General features: G+C 37.6%; 1 protein-coding gene across 3 annotated transcripts in view; it reads left to right on the top strand.

Annotated features, from left to right (window-relative positions):
* Nucleotides 1-24,031, top strand: part of LOC308614543 (myosin-IIIa) — a 129,593-nt gene extending 105,562 nt beyond the window's left edge. For 2 of the 3 annotated variants that reach the window (XM_081228990.1, XM_081228991.1), the window contains 6 exons: nucleotides 11,017-11,170; nucleotides 12,564-12,652; nucleotides 14,680-14,809; nucleotides 20,581-20,660; nucleotides 21,110-21,187; nucleotides 23,771-24,031. In XM_081228990.1, coding sequence (XP_081085116.1) covers nucleotides 11,017-11,170; nucleotides 12,564-12,652; nucleotides 14,680-14,809; nucleotides 20,581-20,660; nucleotides 21,110-21,187; nucleotides 23,771-24,022 — 783 coding nt within the window. In that variant the 3' untranslated portion in view covers nucleotides 24,023-24,031. Of the gene's footprint in view, nucleotides 1-11,016; nucleotides 11,171-12,563; nucleotides 12,653-14,679; nucleotides 14,810-20,580; nucleotides 20,661-21,109; nucleotides 21,188-23,770 lie in introns of those variants that run through there. The other variant, XM_081228992.1, reaches the window with a different exon arrangement.

Raw genomic sequence — 24,031 nt, 5'->3', positions numbered from 1 at the left:
CTTTCTGTAGACTGCATAGCTGAAATTCTGTTTGAAATGTAAATATCCATCTAAAATGCATTAAACTTCAGAATTCCAGTTGCTAGGCAGCAGAATGCAAGATAATGGATTTGATGTAAATGCCATGAAACGGTAATTTTGTCACAGTACAATGTGAAATAATGATTCAGCTTCAAAAGTCAGAAACTCACTTGAATTGCATTTGGCAAAACGTTAGTGTTAAAATTATTTAGTTAATCAAGTCTAAAAGAAATAGTCGTATTTTATATCATTTAGCGTGCTATTTCTCCTTTCAATAATATTAAATTGTTTTGTGTTTACTGATTAAAACTGAGGTTTTTGTTTAAATTTGAGATAAATTAGAGATACATGAACCTCTTTTGATTCAAAATATTTAGCCTTATTGCAAATTTACTTTGAGATCACATTTTGAAAACAGTGGTTGCACAAAAGATGTTTGGATTGTGACATTTCTTAGGTCAAAAAAGGGACATAACTTTAAGGTTTTATCTGTGTTTGCACAGCTCTCATCTACCCCAGATTCTTGTTCATCACAGACTCGTTCTCTCACCCTCTCCCACTCCCCCTTCTCCATTCCTCTCCAGTAGTGCCATCCTTTGGCCTAGTTATATGATGAAATCTTTTAAAGTCTTTAAAAACAGAGCCCTTCTCCAGCCTGCTATGTCTGTAGCCATGGCCCTCCCCCTTCCCTTCATAGCCAGGCTCCTTGAAAACATATTCAACATTCACTGTAATGTGTGGATTTCTTCCCCACCTGGGTACATTGAGTCCATAGTATCTGGCTACTGGAAGGGCCCTTCTTAATCTCATCAGTCGTTAGTATCAGAAACATTTTAGTCTCCACATTATTGTCAACCCTGTGGACAGGTTCCTGTTTCTGGAAAATCCCTCTTTTGTCATCCCTAACACGCTTTCTGTTTCTCTTGCTCTTTGATGGGTTCCTCCTTTACTCTTCCTGCACCAGCCCATAAATCAGTGTTTCTTAACCCTGGCTACATATTTGAATCACTTGAGTAAAATCCCAGTGCTCAGATCCTATCCCAGACCAATTAAGTCAGATATCTTCGAATGAGACCTAGCTATCACTATTCTTTAAAGGTTCCCAGTCTATTCCAATGTGCAGCCAATTACTGCCCTAAATGCTAGCTCTCAATGAGTTCTATTTTTGACCTCTTCTTATATTCACTAGGAAAGAATCTATTTCCAATATTTCAACTACTCCCTAAATGCTAGGGATGCTCCAGTCCTCACCTCCAACCCATGCCTCTCTCTAAACCTCTCCTGATTAGGACATCTTCCAGAACTTTATCCAGAATTGAACTCATCATCTTTCCTTCCCACTTATATTCTTTCTTAGAGAATGGCATCTCTATCTACCAGCTTACTCAAGCCAAAAATGTTATGTTACATTTCATTTCTCATTTCTGAAATCCAAAAAATCAGTGAGACTTATTCTTATTCCTCCCTCCTCTATGCTCCAGTAAAAACATTTGACATTTGACATCACAGTATTTAGTTTCCATTTTTGCTCTCTCTCACTTAGGCTGAAGACTCCTTGAGGTCAAGGATTGTGGGATTGTGTATTCTTTTTGTATCTTCAGAGCCTGACATATAGCAAATGCTCAGTACATATTTATTAATCAATGTCATCTTGCTTTAATGACTCACAATGTTCACAGAATCCATTCTAACCAGAAATTGAAATAAGTAAATTTTTTTTAGTTTGGACTTTTTGATAGGGATCTATTAGGATTTCCTGCTTCATGGGACCAGGTACATCTTTGTGTATTTCCTCATCTGATTAATTAATTAACAACTTGTGTTAGCAGACTTCTATTATTCTTCTCTTTGGGGGGTTGAGGTTAGAACCTGATTTTATTGGAACTACCCTTTAAACCAGTGTACATACCTTGCAATAATTATTTGCTTTTCACTTTTTTATAAAATTGTAGTTTACAGTTCACTTTGATTGATAGCTTTGAATTTCATTCATCATCCTAATGCTCTTAATTGTTTTGTCTTTGGGCTTGCTACAAATGAAACTACTCTAATATGGCTCTTTTAAAAATATCCTTGAGAAGCTTTCAAGACAAAACCAAGTCAGAATTGCCCCAACAAATTAAAAATGCAACTAGGATCCAAGATTATGCAAAGCACTTTGAGGAATTAAGGCCATTCCCAGTCCTTTCAAGTGCCTTCCTAGGGTAATGACCCAAGCATCCCTACTTCATAATCTTACGGACCAAGCATTGGCAGCTGAGTGATCAGGTCAGTGAATCTGTGATCTGGTGGACACAGGAATAGTCAGAGATTCTGTTGATTTTAACGTGTGTGTGTACCTGTTTGGTTTTTTTTTCTTTCACTCTGTCACTTACGTGTGAAAGCAAAAATTGTAACTGAGAAATGCTTATGTAGCTGTATGTATTAGCTACCACAGATAAAGAGAGCACATTTACACCAATTTCTATACATAAGAAACAGCTACTTAAGCCAAATCATTACTTAAAATCATGGTCACACTTCTTCTGGTGAAATGTAATCATAGGTTTGACCTAAGAGCTCCTTCGCTTAGTAAAGCCGTTATTGCTTATCAGGAAGACGTAATGTTCTCAGTTTCATGGACATACAAATGATCTGTCCAATCTGAGCAAGACACAAGCCTTGGGTAGCATCTTCACAGATGAAACCACTCTGGTTCTGCTTTAATCAACAAATATTATCTTTATCGACAGTCCTACAACATTGGGACATAAAGTTTGGCTAAAGGCGTTTCCTATTTTTGCCCCAGTTCTGTTTGCATGTACAGTACATGTACAGTAAGGTTGGTTATGAAGGTATTTTGAATATAATTTTCCTATTACTTTCTATTAAAACCATAATCAACAAACTACAGTAAAACATGTTTAGTGAAAGACTTTATGATAGTAACCTAATCCATAGTTTGTTGAGTGGATAGTTTTGTTTCTCAGAATGGTTGCCTCCAACTAACCATTTGTATACCTTTTGAAACATATTCCTGAATCTGGGAACCTCATTTTTTTAAAAAAATATTTATTTATTTATTTATTTGGTTGCACGTGGTCTTAGTTGCAGCATGCAGGCTCCTTAGTTGTGGCATGCAAATTCTTAGTTGCAGCATGCATGATCTAGTTCCCTGACCAGGGATCGAACGTGGGCCCCTTGCATTGGGAGTGCGGAGTCTTATCCACTGGGCCACCAGGGAAGTCCCTGGGAACCTCATTTTTAACTCGCAGCTATGCCTCTTTTCTTCTCAAAACTTACTTTTCTATGGACGTAAATTATATTCCTCATAATCTCAACCCACAACCAAGAGCATCCAGAACTTGTATCTTTTTTTCTTCTTACTATCTAGATATTTAGAATGTCTAAGACAGTAAGTCTAGAGTAGTAGTGTTTTTCTAATGTGTATAATACACAGCTCCTGAAAATTGTCTGGTTTGATATTTCATTTGAAGCTAATATTTGAATATAACATTTGAAGCTTCCATACTTTTACAGCACTAGAAGAACCATTTGACTTTAATAAAATTTAAAGGAACAGTTTATGTCTGAAAACAGTAGTTTGAAAATTAGTTAATAATCTCGGTCCCTTCCCCTGCAAATAGGTGATGAGGAGTATGGTTGTAATCGTTTAAAATTCAAGACTCAGTCAAACTCTGCTAAATAAGTTGCAACTGAAAAGTGTATACTTTTCTGTCAACTTTATTAATTCCACAAATAGAGTATTCATATTTCAGCCTTCCCTATTTGATTTGTATAGCATTATTTTATGCACATTGTTTACTTCCATATTTTTCAAAAAGCTTTTAATTAGCAGCCCAAAGAGCAGCAAACAAGCCATCGCATTTCTAACAAGGGAGGCATCTTTTCGAAATAGCTCTCACACTGAATCTCCATGGTACTTTGTAGCCATGACTTTGCTTTTGTTGGGTTTGTTTTTGCTTATTTTCTGGTTTTCTTCCATAGGAAAGGGAGCTCCGTGAACAGGAACCATGGATCAGTCCCCCATGGGCATGAGTTTGAATTGGAATCAATGCCACTGTTCTTTAGGCCCAGAACTGATGTATGATACTACAAAGCATTGTTCTAGAATCCTGAAGATTCACTCTCCTTCCTCATATGCCTATCTCTACCTAGGATAAGCTTTCTGATCCATTAGTGCAGCACATTTTTCTGATTGTTAACTGAACTAAAGTTTTTTGCATTTTTTTTTTTTTTTTGGCTGTATTGGGTCTTCATTGCTCTGCGAGGGCATCTTTCTAGTTGTGGCGTGCAGGCTTTTCATTGTGGTGTCTTCTCTTGTTACAGAGCACCGGCTCTAGGTGCACAGGCTTCAGTAGTTGTGGTACACAGGCTCAGTAGTTGTGGCTCGCGGGCTCTAGAGCACAGGCTCAGTAGTTGTGGTGCACGGGCCTAGTTGCTCCGCAGCATGTGGGATCTTCCCAGACCAGGGCTCAAACCCGTGTCCCCTGCATTGGCAGGTGGATTCTTAACCACTGCGCCACCAGGGAAGTCCCTAAAGTTTGTTTTTAAAATGAGCTATTAATATTTGTTTTGCTAAAAGATAGGCATACATATATATATATATAATTTATATATGCACTCATGGGTTTAAAATTAAAAGTCAGAAGTCATTTTATAAGCAGGAAGCTATTTACAACATGTAATGGAAACAATAACTGCAATTATGGCTCTGGCTTCTCGCAGAAACTGATGTGTATGAATTTTATCTCCAGCTGTTCATATCCTAAAGTTTAAAGCTTTTGAGGATTTGAATGTGGGCTCCAACACATAATTTGTGGCAATTACAAAGAACAAAGATTCGTTCAATTACATAGTATCTATACTTGCAACGTTTTTTATCATCATAAAGTAAAAAGAATCAGTCATCTGGTAAAAAAAATATGTGGGTAATTCGAAACAAACCCCTTATAAATGTCTTCAAATTGTTTTGCTTGCAAAGTGTGAATTTTTATCTTATATCCAGCTTTCTTCCCTATTGCACGCGCCATATGTGTGTGATGGTCGTGGCATTTGTCTTATGTGAGCTCTCCAAGGGATAAAGGCAATTGTACAGGCATTTTCCTTAAGCATTAAGACAGCTGTACATTTAAGAAACCCTTGGGATGCAATAAATCTTCCTTTATAAATGCTTGGCCAAGTTTTAGGCTACTGTTTGAGATCACACACAAATGTTCCTTAAACTTCTCACCTACTAAGTGAGTATGGAAGCTGGTACCCAAATGAGTAGATACACGTGGCACATCCCTGCAGCCTCTCCTGGCTGTGAGCGGGCCACCCTCCCTCTCTGGCTCCCGCAGGCAGCCTTCTGGGCTCCTGGGTCCTCCCCGTCCCTCCCTGAACACCCATGCTGCACTCAGTCTGCTTCTTTTCTATCAATGAAGTTGGCCAACACCCTGAATGTGATGTGGGGATTTTTGGTACTTATTTTGACAATTTGATAATATTTTTTAAAATCTCTTAATTATGATTAAAAATAATTTTGAGTGAAATATACAGTGAGGAGCATCAGTCCGTATACAGTTACTATAGGAGCATCAATCCGTATACAGTTACTATAGTTTTCTACATGTAAGGTTAGAATATAGTATTGACAAACTGAAATAAAATTTTTTGGTAAAGACATAGACACGACAGTAAAGCAAAAATAGTTTAAGGTGAAAGAGATCCCGGCGCATAGAAAACTACATGTCGTCTGAAATTCCTGCTTATCCTAAACCAATACCTGTCAATAGAATATAAATTTGTAAAATCCTTTATGGCTTTTAAAGACTTTTCAAGGTTAGGTACCACATACAAAAAGTGACTAGGTGAAACTTTTCATCTCAAAATGTATATATCTCTTTTTCTGAAAAAGGAAGCTCTTCTAGAGAGCATCATTTAAATCTCCTTTCTCCAAAGTTCTTAAATATATGTAAAATATAACATGTATATTTTATTAGGTATTATGCAAAATACTTTTTCATTAGGTTACTAGTCAAATTCTGAATTAATGACCTATGTCATTTCAAATGAATGATGATCAACATTCTCTTCAGCTTGCTATTAACGTAAAAATGAACGAGACCATTGATATAAACTTTGAATAGAAAATATCAAAAGAAATAGATTTCCAATCATAAATTTTACTTAACATCAAGAGTTCAGATTTTTACAGCATGTATATTTACCGCTGTGCTTTCTTCATTTTTAGTTTTTTTTTAATACTTAGCTACTTCAGTAAAATGTTATTACTAAAAATAATATGTATATATAGAAAGAGCAAATGATAAAGCAAATGCAGTAAAATGCTAGAAATCGGGGAATTTGGGTAAAGGGTACATGGGAATTCTTTGTACTGTTCTTGCCACTTTTCTGTTAGTTTGAAATTATTTCAAGATAAAAAGTGACAAAATTTCGTTTTTCACTATAATAAACATACTCAGTTCACCTTGAGTACTGATAACACCCTAAGTCCTAGATTTTCAACCTATAAAGCCTTTCTCTTAGAGTGAGTAACTTCTCAATGGTTTCCACGCGGGCAGTATTTTCATGAATGTGTACACTCATATGAGCAGCTGGTGAGTAGGAATTCTTTTACTAAAAGACAGGCGTCAGGGAATAAATATGTATGTGGCTTCTTCCCCCTTGTCAGTGTTCTGTCAACAGAACGTTTATTCATTTATTCATTGAGTTTCACAACACAGTCAGGCAGTTTTGACATTTTGAAATGTTAGAACCAGAAGAAACCTAAATAGATCATTTATATTTCATAGGTACAAATGACTCCCTGTGACTTGCCCAATGTTACAGGCTGGTTAACCAAAGCCAGGACCAGAATCTGGGTCTTCTGATACCCATCCAGGATATTCTCACGAACAAACAAATGAGCGAAGTTCGGAAGAAACAAGGAACTAACAAAGTATTCTCTTGTACAGAAGAAAACATGCTCCATCTAGTTGAAGAAAGAAAGAAGGAAGAAGGGAGAGAGGAAGGAGGGGAGGGAAAAGAGAGAGAGACAGTATTTTCACATGAAAGACCAAGGAGAATCAACATACATCTGGAAGGAAGGAGACTGGAGAGAACAGTAACACTGAGGCAGGTGGCAGTGGTGACAGAGACTGTGACAGCTGGAGAGCTTAGAGACCACCTAACAGGAAGGATATAGACCTAGGAGATGGAACAACTGAAAAAGAGAATATAGCAAAAGCAAAGAAATCCTAGGATGTAACTTAAAGTTTGGAATGGAAAGGCAGAGAGCGTTCTTGCTACACTCTAAAGGTCAGGAACTCTACCTTTTTCACCTTTATTTCTACCTTCCCCAGTCCCACCTGCCCCTAAATATACACATGGCAGGCGCTCCACAAATGTTCAAGGAATTTCACTATGTAGCATCGTCTGCAATGATCTACACAGAGACAGTGCCACAAACCTAGGTGAACTGCAAATACCATCTGATATAAATCCCATTCATTCTTCTCCCATGACTTGAAGCAGAGAGAATCATTAAAAAGTGGACTAAACTTATAAAAATAAGAGATAGTGATTATGACTTGAAACAGCAAACACAGGAGAATAAATATTGAGGATCATCTAAACCAACTGTTAAAATATTTCCAGATTCTAAAATACCTAAAACTGTGGAGCAGTGTCAGGTAATGGACTTACCTACATGAGAAGGATATGGCTTCATTTCCCAGGTGCAAGTTCACTGTGAGACTTCAGTGTGCCCTGTTACTGCATATACCCATCTTGCATGCAAGAAAATACCATATAAGCCAAACTCCTTGATTGAAACCTTGATTTCAGGAAGCTCTTTTTGAAACTTCAGACTTAGCCAAAACTATCAGATGGTTGTAAAAACGTATTCTCCAACAGTAAAATGATAATGTGGTGCTTTGGGGGGAATAGGTAAGACCTGTCTATCATTTACATGATGATGCAGTCTGCTAGGCTGCCTATATACTGTGTATACTTGAAAGTTCCTAAGAGAATAGATCTTAAATGTTCTCACCGAAAAAAAAAAAAAGAGGTAATTATGTGATGGGATGTAGTTGTTAGGTACCTATGGTGGTCATCATTTTTCAGTATATAAGTGTATCAAATCAAGACATTGTACACCTAAAACTTACACAATGTTCTGTGTCGATTCTATTTCAATAAAGCTGGGGTAGGAGAAAGAAGATAATTTCCCAGGAGAGTCACTCAGAGCTTCATTCATTGATTTGTAATTTATTTAACACACCCAAGTCTCCCTAGATACAGAGGGAAAGGGTACAGAGGGGAATAAAAGTCCCTGTCCTCATGGAGTTTTCATTCTAATGAGAGAGAGGGAGGATAAATGAAGATGCTAGAAATACTGTGAAATAATTTAAAGCATGGTGGCTGGGACAGGGCAGGGATAGAGAGTGACCAGTGGAGGAATGGGTATTGCTGGATCAGACCAGGAGACTGGGAAGGGGCTCTCTGAGGGAGTGAGACCTGAGTGATATGCGTGGAGCCTTTACTGTGTTGGTGATCCATGCTGAGCAGTCCACGCTTGCATTTTCACCTGCCTAGGAGCATGTGGAAACTTGCAGCTCTATCAGCTTATGGTGGCCACCCTCCCACGCTGCTGTGTGAGTCTGAGGACTCAAGGTAATAATCTCAAATCCCTCCTGGGGTGACGCTTTGGCCTGAGGTATTTAAGCTTGTTGTTGAGGCCATAGCTGTGGATGCATCTTCCATAGGCTTTCTTACTGCTATGTCCTTCCACGCCTCACACTCAAAGTTCAATGCAGAACAAGGAGATCTTGTTTCAGGCGTGAGGTTTTCTAACACCCACGGCTTCTCACTTCCTTTCTCCTTGATGTATACTTAAAATGATCCCTTTTTCAAAAGGGAATTGGGGGCATCTCAACAGAGTAGGGATTATATACGTTCAACAGCTCAGCTTTACTGTAGTTAACAGCTCTACTCATCTGCTTTAAATGTATTTGTTTAATGTACAGGACATAGCAGAGGACTTTCTGAGTAGTTACATGAGCTACATTTCTCCACGTATACTTAAAAACAACTGAACATTTTGAAATCATTACGGCCATAAAAATACATAATAGGTTGTTTTAGGCATGATAACTTTACTAAAAGTGAGTGCTTTGTAAATCCTGAGTAACAGCATTTTTTCTCCATTGGTTTGCCTGGAGATACTAACAAGTATCTTAAAGGTCTAAGCCCATTGTTTCCCAAGTTACTCTGCTCTGTATGACCTGCCACCAAAGCACTCAGTGGATTTTGACACAGGCAAATAGAAGTGACAAATGCATTGATTTAGACCATAACCTTGAACACTTATCATAGAAAATATACAAAACCTCTTTTGAACTTTGCAGTTGCCATTTAAGCTATAATATGCTGTCAGCATAATGTGTCTGACAGTCACGTAATTCTAGGTCTGTGTACATCTCCCAAGGTTACCTTCAAGTGAAAAAGCTGTGAAACTTCAAACGTTGTTTCCATTTTTTGTACTGGGTAAACTGAATGTCTTTCAGGTGATCTAACTTTTAGACCAGTAGGTTCTGCCTCATTTTTACATATTAGATTTTGTTTTATTTAAAAATATACAATTACTTTTTTTCCTGGTGACACTCTTGACTGTGATTTCAATTTTATAAGGCCCCAAAAGTAGAGATTAAAACTTTGGCTTATTAAATGCCCCACCTGCCATTGGCTAAATTCATCCATGAAGATCCCAGAAATAAATTCTCTTTCTCTGAACTCCTATAGTACATTTATCTATCTAGCGTTTATCTATCCTGTGTTACCTTGCATTTTGGGTATTTATTTACAAAGCTAATCACTCAAGTTTTATCTTAAATTCACTGAGGACAGAGAGTTTGCTTTAAACATCTTTTTATCACCCATCACAGTGCCTTATTCTAAGGTGTTCAGTGAAAATATTTAATGAATTAAAGAACATATTAAAATGGTAATGAAAGTAGCCTGTAACTTCCGTTTGTGAATGGTGCAGGGCATTCTTCCCCAGTCAGTAATTATTTGATACACTTCCCCAGTAATAGTTGCTTTATCACCTGAGAAAGTGGGGGGAACCCTCCATGTAAGCATCACTACAAGTCCGAGTTCAGAGGTCGTCGATGTCCTGTCTTTTACACATTGCAGCACTGGGGGTGAGGGGGACCCAGTATGAAGGCAAAAGTCAGAGAAGCAAAGCTGCAGCACAATTCTTCTTGTCCTTTTTGTAAAATAGATCATCAGTATCTATGTTGTGCTGGTACCAACATCTTACAGTAATTATTGTTTTTATTTTATGCATTTTATATTATACTCCACCACAAATGATCACTAATGTACCATGTATTATTACTTTGTTAGATGGAGATTGTTACTTCTGTTTAGTAGATGAAAAAGCAGAAGTTTAAAGAGTAAGAAAATTCCAGAGGACTATATGGCTAGTCAGGTGGCAGAGCCCAGATGGGAGCCTACGTGTTCTTGGTTCTCCAGCCATTGGTTGTTCCTTGACCCACAGCCGTTCACCCCAAACAATGTAAATGTCATCATGACTGAAAAACTATGTTCTTGAGAGATCCAGCATTTCTGAATTTAGATAAAAGGCTTAAACTGGGGGAAGTGTAACCCTAAGATGTACCTAATTCATATTCTATCAATTCTGGAACAGGATTTTATTACTGCCCATTAACAACATAGTCTCCTGCATCTGGAAAACTTGAGATGCCTGTAATTCTAGTCTAGAAGCGAGAAACTTTTTATTCCTACCCTGAGTATCATCAGTGCTAACTTTAATGAACTAGCACTTCTGGGGAGAGCGAAGTAAAATGATACCCTCAGTTTAAGGGCAAGGTCATAGGGAGTAATTTTTTATAATATGTGTAAAGTAGAATTTTAGGTAATTGCTGCCAAGTTACATGTTGTGCACAAAATTTTAAGTGTTCCTATACATATCATGTCCCGTTATAGAATGAATACCTAAATGAAGATGTGGATGCTAGAGTTATTGAATACGAAGATAACCGGCCTCTCCTAGATATGTTTCTGCAGAAGCCAATGGGTTTACTGTCCCTCCTCGATGAAGAGTGTAGATTTCCCAAGGCCACCGACCAAACTCTTGTAGGTGAGTTTTAAATTCAGTATGTCTACATAGTTTTCATGTAATACTGTCATGTAATTATGAATGATTTAAAAAAATTTTTTTTAAATATCTAGTAGAGTATTGCTGTGACAAAGCCTGCATATCTAACGTTGAGGAAGAGGCTTTGGATCTAATACCTAGACCAGTGAATGTTTATAATAGGGTGAAATATTTAGTGACGAATTAAACAAGTTTCAATAGTGGACTTCTTCTTGTATTATGGTAGAGCCCCAATCATAGGATTTTATGTTAGAAATGACCTTAGTAATTATCCAGCCCAAAACTAGAAATTGGAGGACAGGGCAAAAGGACAGCTCCAGAATTGGAAATGAGATGCCTAACAGGGAGGAAATAAATTCATCTGTGATGTTCTCGTCATTTATCTGACTCACTGATTACCTGTTCTCTCCTCTAGTTGGACGATACTAGATGGAAAAGAAAATAACCCCAACATGGTGGGGAAATCATTTCATACTAGTCCCTTGATTTTGACGTTAAAATGTACCTTTGGGCCTCCCTGGTGGCGCAGTGGTTGAGAGTCCGCCTGCCGATGCAGGGGATACGGGTTCGTGCCCCGGTCTGGGAGGATCCCATATGCCGCGGAGCGGCTGGGCCCGTGAGCCATGGCCGCTGGGCCTGCGCGTCCGGAGCCTGTGCTCCGCAACGGGAGAGGCCACAACAGTGAGAGGCCCGCATACCGCAAAAAAAAAAAAGAAAAAAAAAAAAAAAAAAAAAAAAAAAAAAAAATGTACCTTCTAGGACATGAAATAACAGAGAACTTGTGCTGGTAAAACTGTTGTAGAAATGCCTGTGTGATCCTATTGTGTTTCCTATGTAATCAATAACAGCCTATAGCTCTTCTTATAAAAAAGAAAACCAAAATACCAAATTTCTAGGCTCATGGCTTCACATCCAGCTGTGTTTCACAAAGCTCTCTGGACAATCTCAAGTACTTAGTTTCCTTCCTCTGTACCAGTGGTTCTTAAAATGGGGTCCCCAGGCCAGGAACATCAGCATCCCCTGGGAACTTGCTAGAAATGTTAATTTTTGGATCCCACTCCAGACCTATTGAGTCAGAAACTCTGGGGGTGGGACCCAGCACTCTATTTTAACAAACACTCCAGGTGATTCTGATGCTTGCTAAGGTTTGAGACCTGCTGACCTAAATCATATTGGAATGGTAAAATTCATGATCTCAAGTTTTGCCTTACCATTTATAATTATATTACAAATCTGCATGTAATAACTATATAAAATTTTCTGTGTTTATTCACTGCACATTTTCCATTTTATGGTGAAAGAGATGATTCTGTCCATCGGTATTTTTTGAGGCCCTCCTACATGCTTGATATTGGAGTTAAATTTTTTTCTACAGAAAAATTTGAAGGTAATCTGAAATCACAGTACTTCTGGAGGCCTAAAAGAATGGAACTTAGTTTTGGAATTCACCATTATGCAGGAAAGGTAAGAACTCTGAAACATTATAACTGAGTTTCTCTTTAGTCTTTCATTGAATAATAAGGCCATGAAAATTATGGCCCAAAATATTTATAGATGGCTGTAATGATATAAAGAGTCCATCTTTCTGATCCTAAGGTGTGGCTTGGCATGTGGTTGGCTGCCAATGGGTACCTATTTTTTTCTTCTTTTAATGATAGCTGAGAACCTTTTATATAAACTGCCTTCTTCAGACTTGAGTTGCTTCTCTGTCCATGGCAGCCTTTGTCTCTCCTCCTTCCCAACAAGAGAAGGTACCAGGCTGGAGTTAGGGCCAGATCCCTGAGCTGATTAGTTAGAATTAACTGATGGACTGTCATGCAGTCAGAGGAAGCAGTGTTTATGCACTGGTGGATACACTTCCTACACCAGAGCAAACCTCAGATATGCCATCCTACATATGGAAAGAAACCCAGGAGACAGTTTCTTTCCCTTCTGTAGAGAATAACGGGTCTTTCCCTCACAATGATGTTATAAATATTGGAGGACTAAGAAGATACTCAAATCAAGAAGGAATTCATAGACATATACAAACAAAATAAAATACCACAGAACCCCGAGCATTCTAGTCTAATAGAACTTCTGTGTCAGTCAGTAGTCCAGACTTTTGTCATTGAAAACAAAATCTACCTTAAATATTACAGTTATAACCTTTCTCATGATTTTCAGCATGTGATTTTCCAAATAAGCCTACTTTAAAATATTCGTTAAGAATTTCCTATGATCATTTTATCCAGTTCTTTTAAAATTAATTAATTAATTTATTTTTGGCTACGTTGGGTCTTCGTTGCTGTGCGCGGGCTTTCTCTAGTTGTGGCGAGTGGCGGCTACTCTGTTGCGATGTGCGGGCTTCTCACTGCGGTGGCTTCTCTTGTTGTGGAGCACAGGCTCTAGGCGCGTGGGCTTCAGTAGTTGTGGCATGCGGGCTCGGTAGTTGTGGCGCACGGGCTTAGTTGCTCCACGGCATGTGGGATCTTCCCGGACCAGGGCTCAGACCCGTGTCCCCTGCATTAGCAGGCAGATTCTTAACCACTGCACTACCAGGGAAGCCCTATCCAGTTATTTTTAACAACTGTATTAGTCTTCTTGGGCTGCCATAACAAAAATACCACAGGCTGGGTGTCTTAAACAATGGAAATTTATTTCCTCACAGTTCTGGAGGCTAGAAGGCCAAGATCAAGGTGCCAGCACATCTGGTGAGGCCTGTTTCCTGGCCTGCAGTTAGCTGCCTTCTCCCAGTGCCTTCATATGGCCTTTTCTCTGTGAACATATGAGGGAGAGAAAGAGATCTCTGGTGTATCTTCCTCTTCTTCTAAGAACACTAGTCCTGTGGGATTAGAGCCTCACTCTTACAGTAAACTTCATTTAACCTTCATTACCTCCTTAAAGACCTTGTTTCCAAAATAGTCACATTGGGGATTAGATTTTCAACATATTAATTTTGGAGGGACACAATTCAGTCCATAACAACAGCCACATTGGACCATCCTACAAAAATCTTTGGGTTACATTGATCTTTAAAAATCTTAAAATTATTTATAAGTGCCAGAAACACAAACACCTACAGTGTATTTAGACCACACTACTACTGAGACTAAATCTATAAAAGCCTTTTCACTGCAGGTGAATCAGTGATCATAGAAAGGAGAATACCTTGGTGGCCCCAACCCTCCAAATAGAGAAGGGAGACCCACAAAATTTCCAACATGATATAATAAATGGGAGGAATCAAACCTCTTTGATTATTTCAACCCAAATACAATCAGTATGACACAGATTTTTCTCTGAAAAGATATAATGTAAGCCTGGAGAGGTTCACTTTTCCAACCAAGTTGTAAGGGACTACCTTTGTAAATCTTTGTGTACCTGTCACTTAGAGCTAGGTAAGCTCTCAATAAATATCTATTGGTAATGATAATGATGCTGCTGCTGCTGATGAGGATGAGGGTGATGACATTGATTGTGACAATGATGATAACATACTTTATCAACAGGTCATCTATAATGCAAGTGGGTTCTTAGCTAAAAATAGAGACACTTTTCCAACTGATATTGTGCTACTTTTGAGGTCATCAGAAAACAGTGTAATTCGGCAGCTAGTCAGCCACCCTCTAACAAAAACAGGTAAGCTGAGGCAATTTCCTTCCATTTTTTTGGTGCGTGAGTTGGTTTTATTTTTACAAAGAAGCTAGGTTTCCATTAAAGAAAAGTTTTGAATTACTTACCAGAAAATACGGTGGTGTCCTAGCTGCTCACTAAAAGAGTACCGTCACCTTCAGAGAGTTCAGAATTACCTGCTGTGTCAGGAGTGGGCAACATTGGATGATTCTTTGGGATTCTACACGTTTAGTGAGTTCTGCCTAATTGATTAAAAAGTGGTGTGCCTTTTTCCAACCAACCATATAATCCTTGCATTTGCTTTTAAGTAGACAAAAAATGTAGTTTGGTCTTTTTCTTTATATTGGAGTTCAAAATTGTTCTCTGCACTTCGTTTTTTATAGTTTGTTGAGGTATAACTGACACACAATAAAGAGCATATATTTAGACAGTAAAATATGATGAGTTCTTGATGTACATAGATGAATTTTCTGCATCTATTGAAATTATCATTTGTTTTTGCTTTGTTTTTTCCTTATATCTGTAAATATGGTGAGTTACATGGATTGATTTCTGAACGTTTTACCGAATTTTATTCCTGAGAAAGTCTTTTAAAAAATTTTTTATTGAAATATAGTTTTTTTTATATTGGAGTATAGTTGATTAGCAATGTTGTGTTAGTTTCAGGTGTACAACAGAGTGATTCAGGTATACATATACATGTATCTATTCTTTTTCTAGTTCTTTTCCCATTTAGGTTGTTATAGTATATTGAGCAGAGTTCCCTGTGCTATATAGTAGTAGGTCCTTGTTGGTTATCTGTTTTAAATATAGCAGTTTGTACATGTCAATCCCAAACTCCTGGGAAAATCTTGACATACTTTTTATATATTGCCAGATTCAATTTGCTAAGAATTTTGTTAAGAACTTTTGCATCTATGTTCATGAGGAACATTGGACTGTAGTTTTCTTCTAATTCTTTTTTCTGATTTTGGGATCAGAGTAATACTGACCTCATAGAATGAATTGAGAAATAATGCTTCCTCTTCAATTTTCAAGAAAAATAGAGTGAATATTATTTCTTCCTAAATTACTTAATAGAATTCACCCGGAAAGTCATCTGGATTTGAAGCATTTTTTTGTGAGAAGACTTTTAACTCCAGATTCAATTTCTTTAATAAATATAAGGCTATTCAAGATATTTTATTTTTGAATTAGCTTTCGAGTAGGTTGTATCTTTTAGGAAAATTTTCTATTTAATCTATGCTGTCAATTTTATTGACATAAATTTGATAATATTCCCTTATCCTTTGAATGTCTGTAGATCTTGAGGTTATATCAGCTCTCTTATTCCTGATATAGATAATGTATGTTCTCTCTCATTTTATTCTTGATAGATTTTCTAGAGATTTATCAATTTTATTGATATTCTCAAAGAACCCACTTATAGTTTCATTGATTTTGTCTATTGAATTTTTACTTTTAATTTTTTTTTTTTTTTTGCTTTTGTCTTTATTGTTTTCTTCTGTTTCTTTCAGGGTTTATTTTGCCTTCTGATTTCTGAGATGAAAACTTAAGTCATTGATTTAAGAAAATTTCTTCTTTTCTAATATAGGCATTTATAGGGGTTATTTATAAGTATTACATTTAATTTCTAAATATATTGGGATTTTCCAGATATCTTTTTGTTATCAACTACTAATTTAATTTTGTATTGCTCAGAAAGCATACTTTGTATGATTTAATTCATTTAAATTTATTGAGACATGTTTTATGGCCCAGAATATGCTCTATCTTGTTTTATGTTTCATTTGCACTTGAAAATAATGTGTATTCTGCTGTTGGTGGGTGGAGTATTCCATAAGTGGCAATTAGGTCAACTTGGTTGATAATATTGGTCAGATCTTCTGTATACTTACGAGTTTTCTCTCTCCTGGTTCTCTCAGTTACTGAGAAAGTGGTTTTGAAATATCTGACTATAATTGTCAATTTATCTATTTTTTCTTTCATTTCTATCAGTTTTTGCTTTATGTACTTTAAGGTCTGTTATTGGATGCATAACATCTAGAATTGTTATATCTTCTTGATGAATAGTCCCCTTTATTATTACTAGATAACTCTTTTATGTCTGGTACTATTCTTTGTTCTGAAATCTACTTTGCCTGATATTAATAGGAAGATTCCAACTTTCTTATGATTAGTAGTTAAATGGTGTATCTTTTATGCTTTTAACTTCAACTTATTTTTGAGTTTATATTTAAAGTGGGTTTTTTTGTAGACAGCATATAATTGGGCCTTGCTTTTTTAAATCCAACCTGATAACCTCTGCCTTTGAATTGGGGTGATCAAACAATTTAAATTTAATGTGATTAGCAATATGGTTGGGCTTGACACTATCTTGCTATTTGTTTCCTATTGGTTACATCTGTTCTCTCCAGGCTTCATTGGGTTCCCCTCCCTGCATTGCAACATAAACCCTCTGGACAGAAAGCTGGAGTAATCATAGGGCTCACCTCATTTGTTTCCTCTCTCTCAGGGATCAGTGTCCTATACTGATGCAGAAATTGTTGCTTGATGCAAAAATTGTTGCTCCTAAACAAATACTACATGATGCCACTTATATGAGGTACTGAGAGTAGTCAGAATCATAGAGACAGAAAGTAGAACGTTGGTTGTCAAGAGCTGGGATGGGGGGCATGGGGAGTTAGTATTTAATGGATATAGAATTTCAGTTTTACAAGATGAAAAGAGTTATGGAGATTGATGGTGGTGATGGTTGCACAACATTATGAATGTATTTAATACCACTGAACTGTACACTTTAAATGGTTAAGATGCTAAATTTTATGTTATGTCTATTTTACCACAGTAAAAAAATTGGAAAGAAAAAAAAAACTGTTCCATAGACTTCGTATGTCTTTTTAGTTGTTTTAGGTGAGAAGGTAATCCAGTCTGTGTTACTTTATCTTGTCCAGAAAAAAAGTCTTCAGTTTTGACTTTAACAATTGTCTATGTAAATCAACTATACTCCAATAAAAATTTTAAAAAAAGAAAGCCTTTGAATTTTAGAAACAATATAATTGTATTAAAGCTCCAACTTTGGAGCATTTAACTCAAACAGATTGATGCGGCCCTCCCTTGTCTCATATTAACTCTAAAAGACGATATATATTATAAATATTCTTAATAAAGTGAATTCACATAAAAAAAGATAGCCATCTCTTTCTGTATCTGCCAACAGCATCTACGCATCTAATTTCATGTTTTCACCCTTATAAAATATGCAACCAGGTTCTCAATACTATGCCATGTCTCCCGACTTTCAGCAGAACAGTGTCTAGTTGGCCAGGGAGAAGAGCAGAACTCTATAGTCAGAGGTGTTTCAGTGACTCAACCTCAAAGCTATCAAAGGTGTTTGGGGTTTACATTCAGCTAGATGTGTACACATATAATAAAAATAACAATGACAATAGATAACTTTATTTAGAAATTGCAGTGTGCTAGTCACTGTACTAAGTACTTTCATTTACTTCTAAAAACAACACTCAGGCTTCCCTGGTGGCGCAGTGGTTAAGAATCCGCCTGCCAGTGGAGGGGGCACGGGTTCGAGCCCTAGTCCGGGAAGATCCCACATGCCGCGGAGCAACTAAGCCTGTGCACCACAGCTACTGAGCCTGCATGCCACAACTACTGAAGCCCACATGCCTAGAGCTCGTGCTCTGCAACAAGAGAAGCCACGGCAATGAGAAGCCCGTGCACCGCAATGAAGAGTAGCCCCCGCTCGCCGTAACTAGAGAAAGCCCGCGCACAGCAACGAAGACCCAACGCGGCCAAAAATAAATAAATTAAATAAATAAATTAAAAACAACACTCTGAGGAGGAGCTGATGCACTGAGACTCGGGAATGTTGAGCTGCTTCCTCAACATTACCTCACTGAGAAGTCTTAGAATTAGGCTTGAAAGCTCAGGTTCATCGGTTCTACATTATGCTGTCTCCAAGATTCTAAAATAACCATGGCTCTTTGCATGCAAATATGAAATATAGTTTGGCCAGCATTAGGGGGAAATACATCAGAATTGCTGGCAGCTCAAATCTCTAGTTTGTTTTATCACAGGTTCATTCATCAGGTCAACTATAGAGGCAAAGAGGATATATTTCTCTGAAATTAAGATCTACGCTAATTTTAGTTCTTGCTGGTATGCATAAATGAGTTTTTGAAAGGCTCTCACTTTATTTTGTTGTTAAATAATTTTATGGTTAGTGTGTAAATTTCATTAAAGGGAAATTAGTAATCTTTCAATTTCCTCTAGTTGTTTGATTTTCAGATAGACTTAAACTTTTACTTTATGTTTGGTTAATATTAAGTAATGATATCTATTAAGCAAAGGGTCTATCCTAATTCATGTGCTTCTAGCACTTTGTATGTTCATCATGCTTCCAAGAAATCTCCAAGTCTATGGTCACTTTTTTCCCCAATTAAATTATTTTTTTAAAACCTTCCCTGGTAATCCAAAAAAAAGAAAGAAAGAAAGAAGAAAGAAAGAAAGAAAGAAGGAAGGAAGGAAGGAAAGAAAGAAAAGAAAGAAAGAAAAAGAAAGAAAGAAGAAAGAAAGAAAAAGAACAGTAGGCGTACTTCCTGAAGCTGCCCCTCTGAGGATCATCAGTTACCGTCTCTGTCCACTCAGCTCTGTTCAGCAGGAGTCACATTTCAAGAGGGAACCGTGCTGAATGCAGCTTCAGCCCCGCACAAAAGTCACACCCCCTCCCCAGCCCTTTTCCTGGGGTGATGAGGGAAAGGGGACGAGAGCAGAGCAGGGCGCTGCCAGCCGCACCCCAGGCAGGGCTCCTTCCTGCACCCTCATCTCTGAGCCAGCCTTCTGCAGCCACAAAAAAATGTGAGGGATTTGCCAAAATATGTAGCCTCATTGCCTGCAAGAAAGAGAGAGAAACAATCTTCCTGAAGTGATACGGAATTCTGGAGATATTTTGAACATTCCTACTAGGATGATAAACTCTTGGCTCGTGGGTTAGTTGGTGTATTGTGCTTGGTGGGAGGTGGGCAGCGAGTGAAAGAGAACTGACATTTCCAGGCACCTCGGGCTAGACATACTGTCACCTGTCATCAAAATCCTGTGAGGTAGGCATAGTTATCCACATTTTATGGACTCACACTGTGACTTAGAGACTAAGTAGATGATCCACAATTAAAACACTACGCTGGTATGCAAACCCAGGTCTTCCTGGCTTCAAAGGACATAATCTTTCTCACTACACTGTGATTTTCCACAGCCTTGGGTTGTGTACAATTATAGAGCCCTAGCACCAGCCACATATTTCTGAATGTTAGGTTGAAAACGTCCTTTGCCCTCAACCACACTTGATTTGCTTATAACCACTTCATGTGAATTAATGATCCATATGATTTTTAAGGCCCATTGTAAAGCTTACATTTGCATTCAAGAAAGTCTCAGATGCTATTTAGCACACACACAAAAAGAAGCAAATTGCTCCCTTTATCCTAATCACCCCATATCTTGTAGCAATTAAACGGAAATCCAACACTTACCTCTCCTTTTTCTATTCTCTAAGCTGGAGTATTTTTCTGAATTTAAAATTTGTTATACATTTTCAAGTAATATTATTTTATATGTAAGTGTCTCAGTAACTAGTTAACCAAGCATGTGAGTATGAATATTGCAGGGCCAGCAATGCTTATTTTAACATTGAAGTAAATGGAGGAAATCTTCTACCATTAAGGATTCTAAAAGGTGTATTAATTTTATCTACATTCCCATAGGTAATCTGCCATATTCTAAAACTAAAAACATAATAAACTATCAAATGAGGACTTCAGAAAAATCAATCAACCTGACAAAGGTAAGGAAATGTATTTTTCATGGCAGTGAGTCTAAGAACCTAACCTTTACAATGGAAGTATTTGTATGATAAGAGTAAACAGCCTTTCCCTTCGTTTTCTCCCTTTGATCTTTCTTTTCTACTTAAACAGATATTTATGTTATGTTCATATTACCGCTAGTCACTAAGATAATCATGCATTTCTGATATATTCCTAACTCTTCATTTATAGCTAGTTTTAATGTTACTCTAAGACCAACTAAAAATGTATTAGCTAAGGTCAGAGGTACATTCCATGCAAAACTGATTAAAATCCCAATGAGACTGGCAAAACAATTACCTTAAAATAAAAATTCAACATTTTGTTATTTTATGTATGTGAAGGCATAGACTAAGGAAAATGCCACGTGCTCCCTGTAGAGCATAAAGTACAATAGGTGCTGAAGTATCGCTGTCTTTCTGGGTCTTAGGGTGAAACTGGAGAAGCCACCCGTCACGCCAGAGAGACAACCAACATGAAAACACAAACAGTTGCATCGTATTTTAGAGTAAGATATTAAATTATGTTGTGTTGTGCTTAGGCATGTTATTTATTCTAAATGGGAGTTACAGATTAAAAGTAAGTAACAAATATCAGAGTGCTATTAGCAAAAGAGAATTTGTGTTGTATTTCATTTACTATCTGGTAGATACACAATATATTACAGTGCATTCTCAAAAACCTGTGGTTTGGTTTACTTTGGTATTTTATTGATGAAATTATTGTATACTAGGTCAATCTTAATGGCGGTCTGTAGCTTGGTTAAAATTTGTCCATAGAACCAAACACATTTACACTAGAATAAAGCCTAAAAGGGTTTGAAATTCAATGGTGTGAAAACCATCAGTCCTCCTTCCCACCCCTGAATGACCTTAAGGGGATCCCACCCCTGAATGACCTTAAGGTGGACAGATGGGACAGGGTTGAGCATCCACCTCCATTCCACATCTCCCTGTACCTAGACGAGCTGAACACCTCAAAAGAAAAACAGAACTGGTGTAGGCATGGGACAAAGAGAAGGGACACCAGGGAAATACCAGTAACATGCCAAGGAAGTGAGTCACTGTGTCCTTAGCATAGGACCAAGGTGACCTTTCTTCCTTGGACAGGGTAGGAGAGAGATAGGAAAGAAAAGAAGCACTTCATTCTCTCTGGGCCCTGGAGAACAAACTCTAGATAACCCTGCCTTCATTATTGGTTCCAGTTCTTGTTTATCTCTTCTGATAAAGTCATACTAACCAGCCAATGAAAATGAATAAAATACCACCTAAAATTTAGAAATTTATTAATATCGTGTAATGTGGGAGAAGGGGAGGAAATGGGGTTAAATTTACTACATGTTCAGTGAATAAATCCAGTTCCCTAACAGAGTCATGAAATACTTTTAAAAATAACTGGGTGGCTTTATTAAATATTTCTCAAGTCCTAAGCTTGTAGCAGACTGTGTGTGCTTAACATCTTTGAGCAGCACCTAGTGCATTTATATGCTTAATATCTCGTTTGCTGCTGGTACATCCACCTTACAGCAGGCTGCAGCACAGCTGAAGGACTGAAAGTATTTACAGCCAGATTATTTTTGTCTTTAAGTGAGTCATCCAAAACCATTATCATACCACTGTTGTTGACATCAAACAGTGTGTGTATGTTCAAGCCGTTCATTCATAAAGTCGTTTTACACCTCGGGCTGCAGTGAAAAGGGATAGAAGGTAATTCCGCATAGTATGTACCATATTTTAAGTTATGTTTCATTCTGCAGAGGAGGATGAACATGATCTAATACGCTGCCTTGGTCCCTAAGAAACACCAGTGCCTAAATTGCAGGGAGCTCTTGCTCAGCATGCCAACAGACACATCTATCACCTTTCTATCTCTAGTGTCTGGCAGATGTTTGCAATGATGACTCACAGATAAATGTTATGAAAAGGGCCCCAAAGTGGCAGACCCCAGCTGTTTGAAGAAGCTCACAGCTGAGTGTCGGTGCCCAAGAGGAAGCTGTGCAAACCCAGTGCTTTGTCAGTTGCCCAGTTCCAGGATTTGGTTTGCACTGGCTTTGTAACGCAGGCTTTATATTTCCATCAGTAAAGGGGATTCAGCCATCAACAGCTGTCTATGTTCATATACTCATTACCTTGCCAACAGTTGTAATCCCGGTCTTTGACATACTGGTTTGTTGGGATTCCATTTTAGTTGAACCGTGATTATCCTACTGTGTTATACTTGGTTGTCCAGCAATTGGCTGCTGTTTTAATAAGGTATTGCTGCAGAAGATGGTTTTCATATCTATGTGATTAAAATATTTCTAAAATAAGAAAATTATCAAACTAGAGCAGATTAGAGTACTTAAGTGGATTTGCTTATTTTTATAACTGTGTCTTACGTAGTAAAATGCATTAACTTCTCAGTCCTTATTTTATTTTATTTATTTATTTTTTTTGCGGTACGCGGGCCTCTCACTGCGGTGGCCTCTCCCGTTGCAGAGCGCAGGCTCCAGACGTGCAGGCTCAGCGGCGATGGTTCACAGGCCCAGCCGCTCCGCGGCATGTGGGATCTTCCCGGACCGGGGCACGAACCCATGTCCCCTGCATCAGCAGGCGGACTCTCAACCACTGTGCCACCAGGGAAGCCCTCAGTCTTTATTTTAAACTAGGAGATGATACTGAGAGGGATTAAAGTGTTTACTTTCATACTTTCTACAAAAAAAGAACTAGACAAGGAAATTAATAGTATAAGGAGGAAACCAGATTGTGTGCTAAATATTGTAATTTGGCCAGTTTCCCTGAGAGGATATAATTACTTCCAAACAAGCTATATCAAAAATAATTTCATCTATTAATTAAAGTTGCCTTAAGAATTCACAGGCAACCTTTTAATAGCTAAGTTCCTAGTTATTGCCTCTACATTTTTATGAGTAAATATGTATTTTAAAAAATATACTATAAAGAAAATATTTATTAACACATATATCCCTCATTGTGAATTACTGTGTAACTCTCAGTTTTCAGATTTTATTCTTATAATTAAAAGAAAGACCTGCGAGCTCATAAGTTTCTGAATGTTACGCTGGGGATTTTATTTTTGTTGCATATTATAGTATTCTCTGATGGATTTGTTATCTAAAATGGTGGTCGGCCAACCTCACTTTGTCCGCTGCATCAAACCAAACAATGAACGTCAGGCAAGAAAATACGACAAAGAGAAAGTCCTGCTCCAGCTTCGCTACACAGGCATTCTGGAAACAGCAAGAATTCGAAGGCTGGGATACTCACATCGGATACTTTTTGCCAACTTTATAAAGCGGTATGTGGACTTCTTTTTAGTTTCCATGTACAGTAAAAATTCTTGAGAAGAATGA

This window comes from Mesoplodon bidens (genome assembly GCF_964165515.1).
Source record: "Mesoplodon bidens genome assembly, chromosome: 3".
In the NCBI taxonomy this organism is placed as follows: domain Eukaryota; kingdom Metazoa; phylum Chordata; class Mammalia; order Artiodactyla; family Ziphiidae; genus Mesoplodon; species Mesoplodon bidens.
This window is presented reverse-complemented; position numbering and strand designations above follow the sequence as displayed.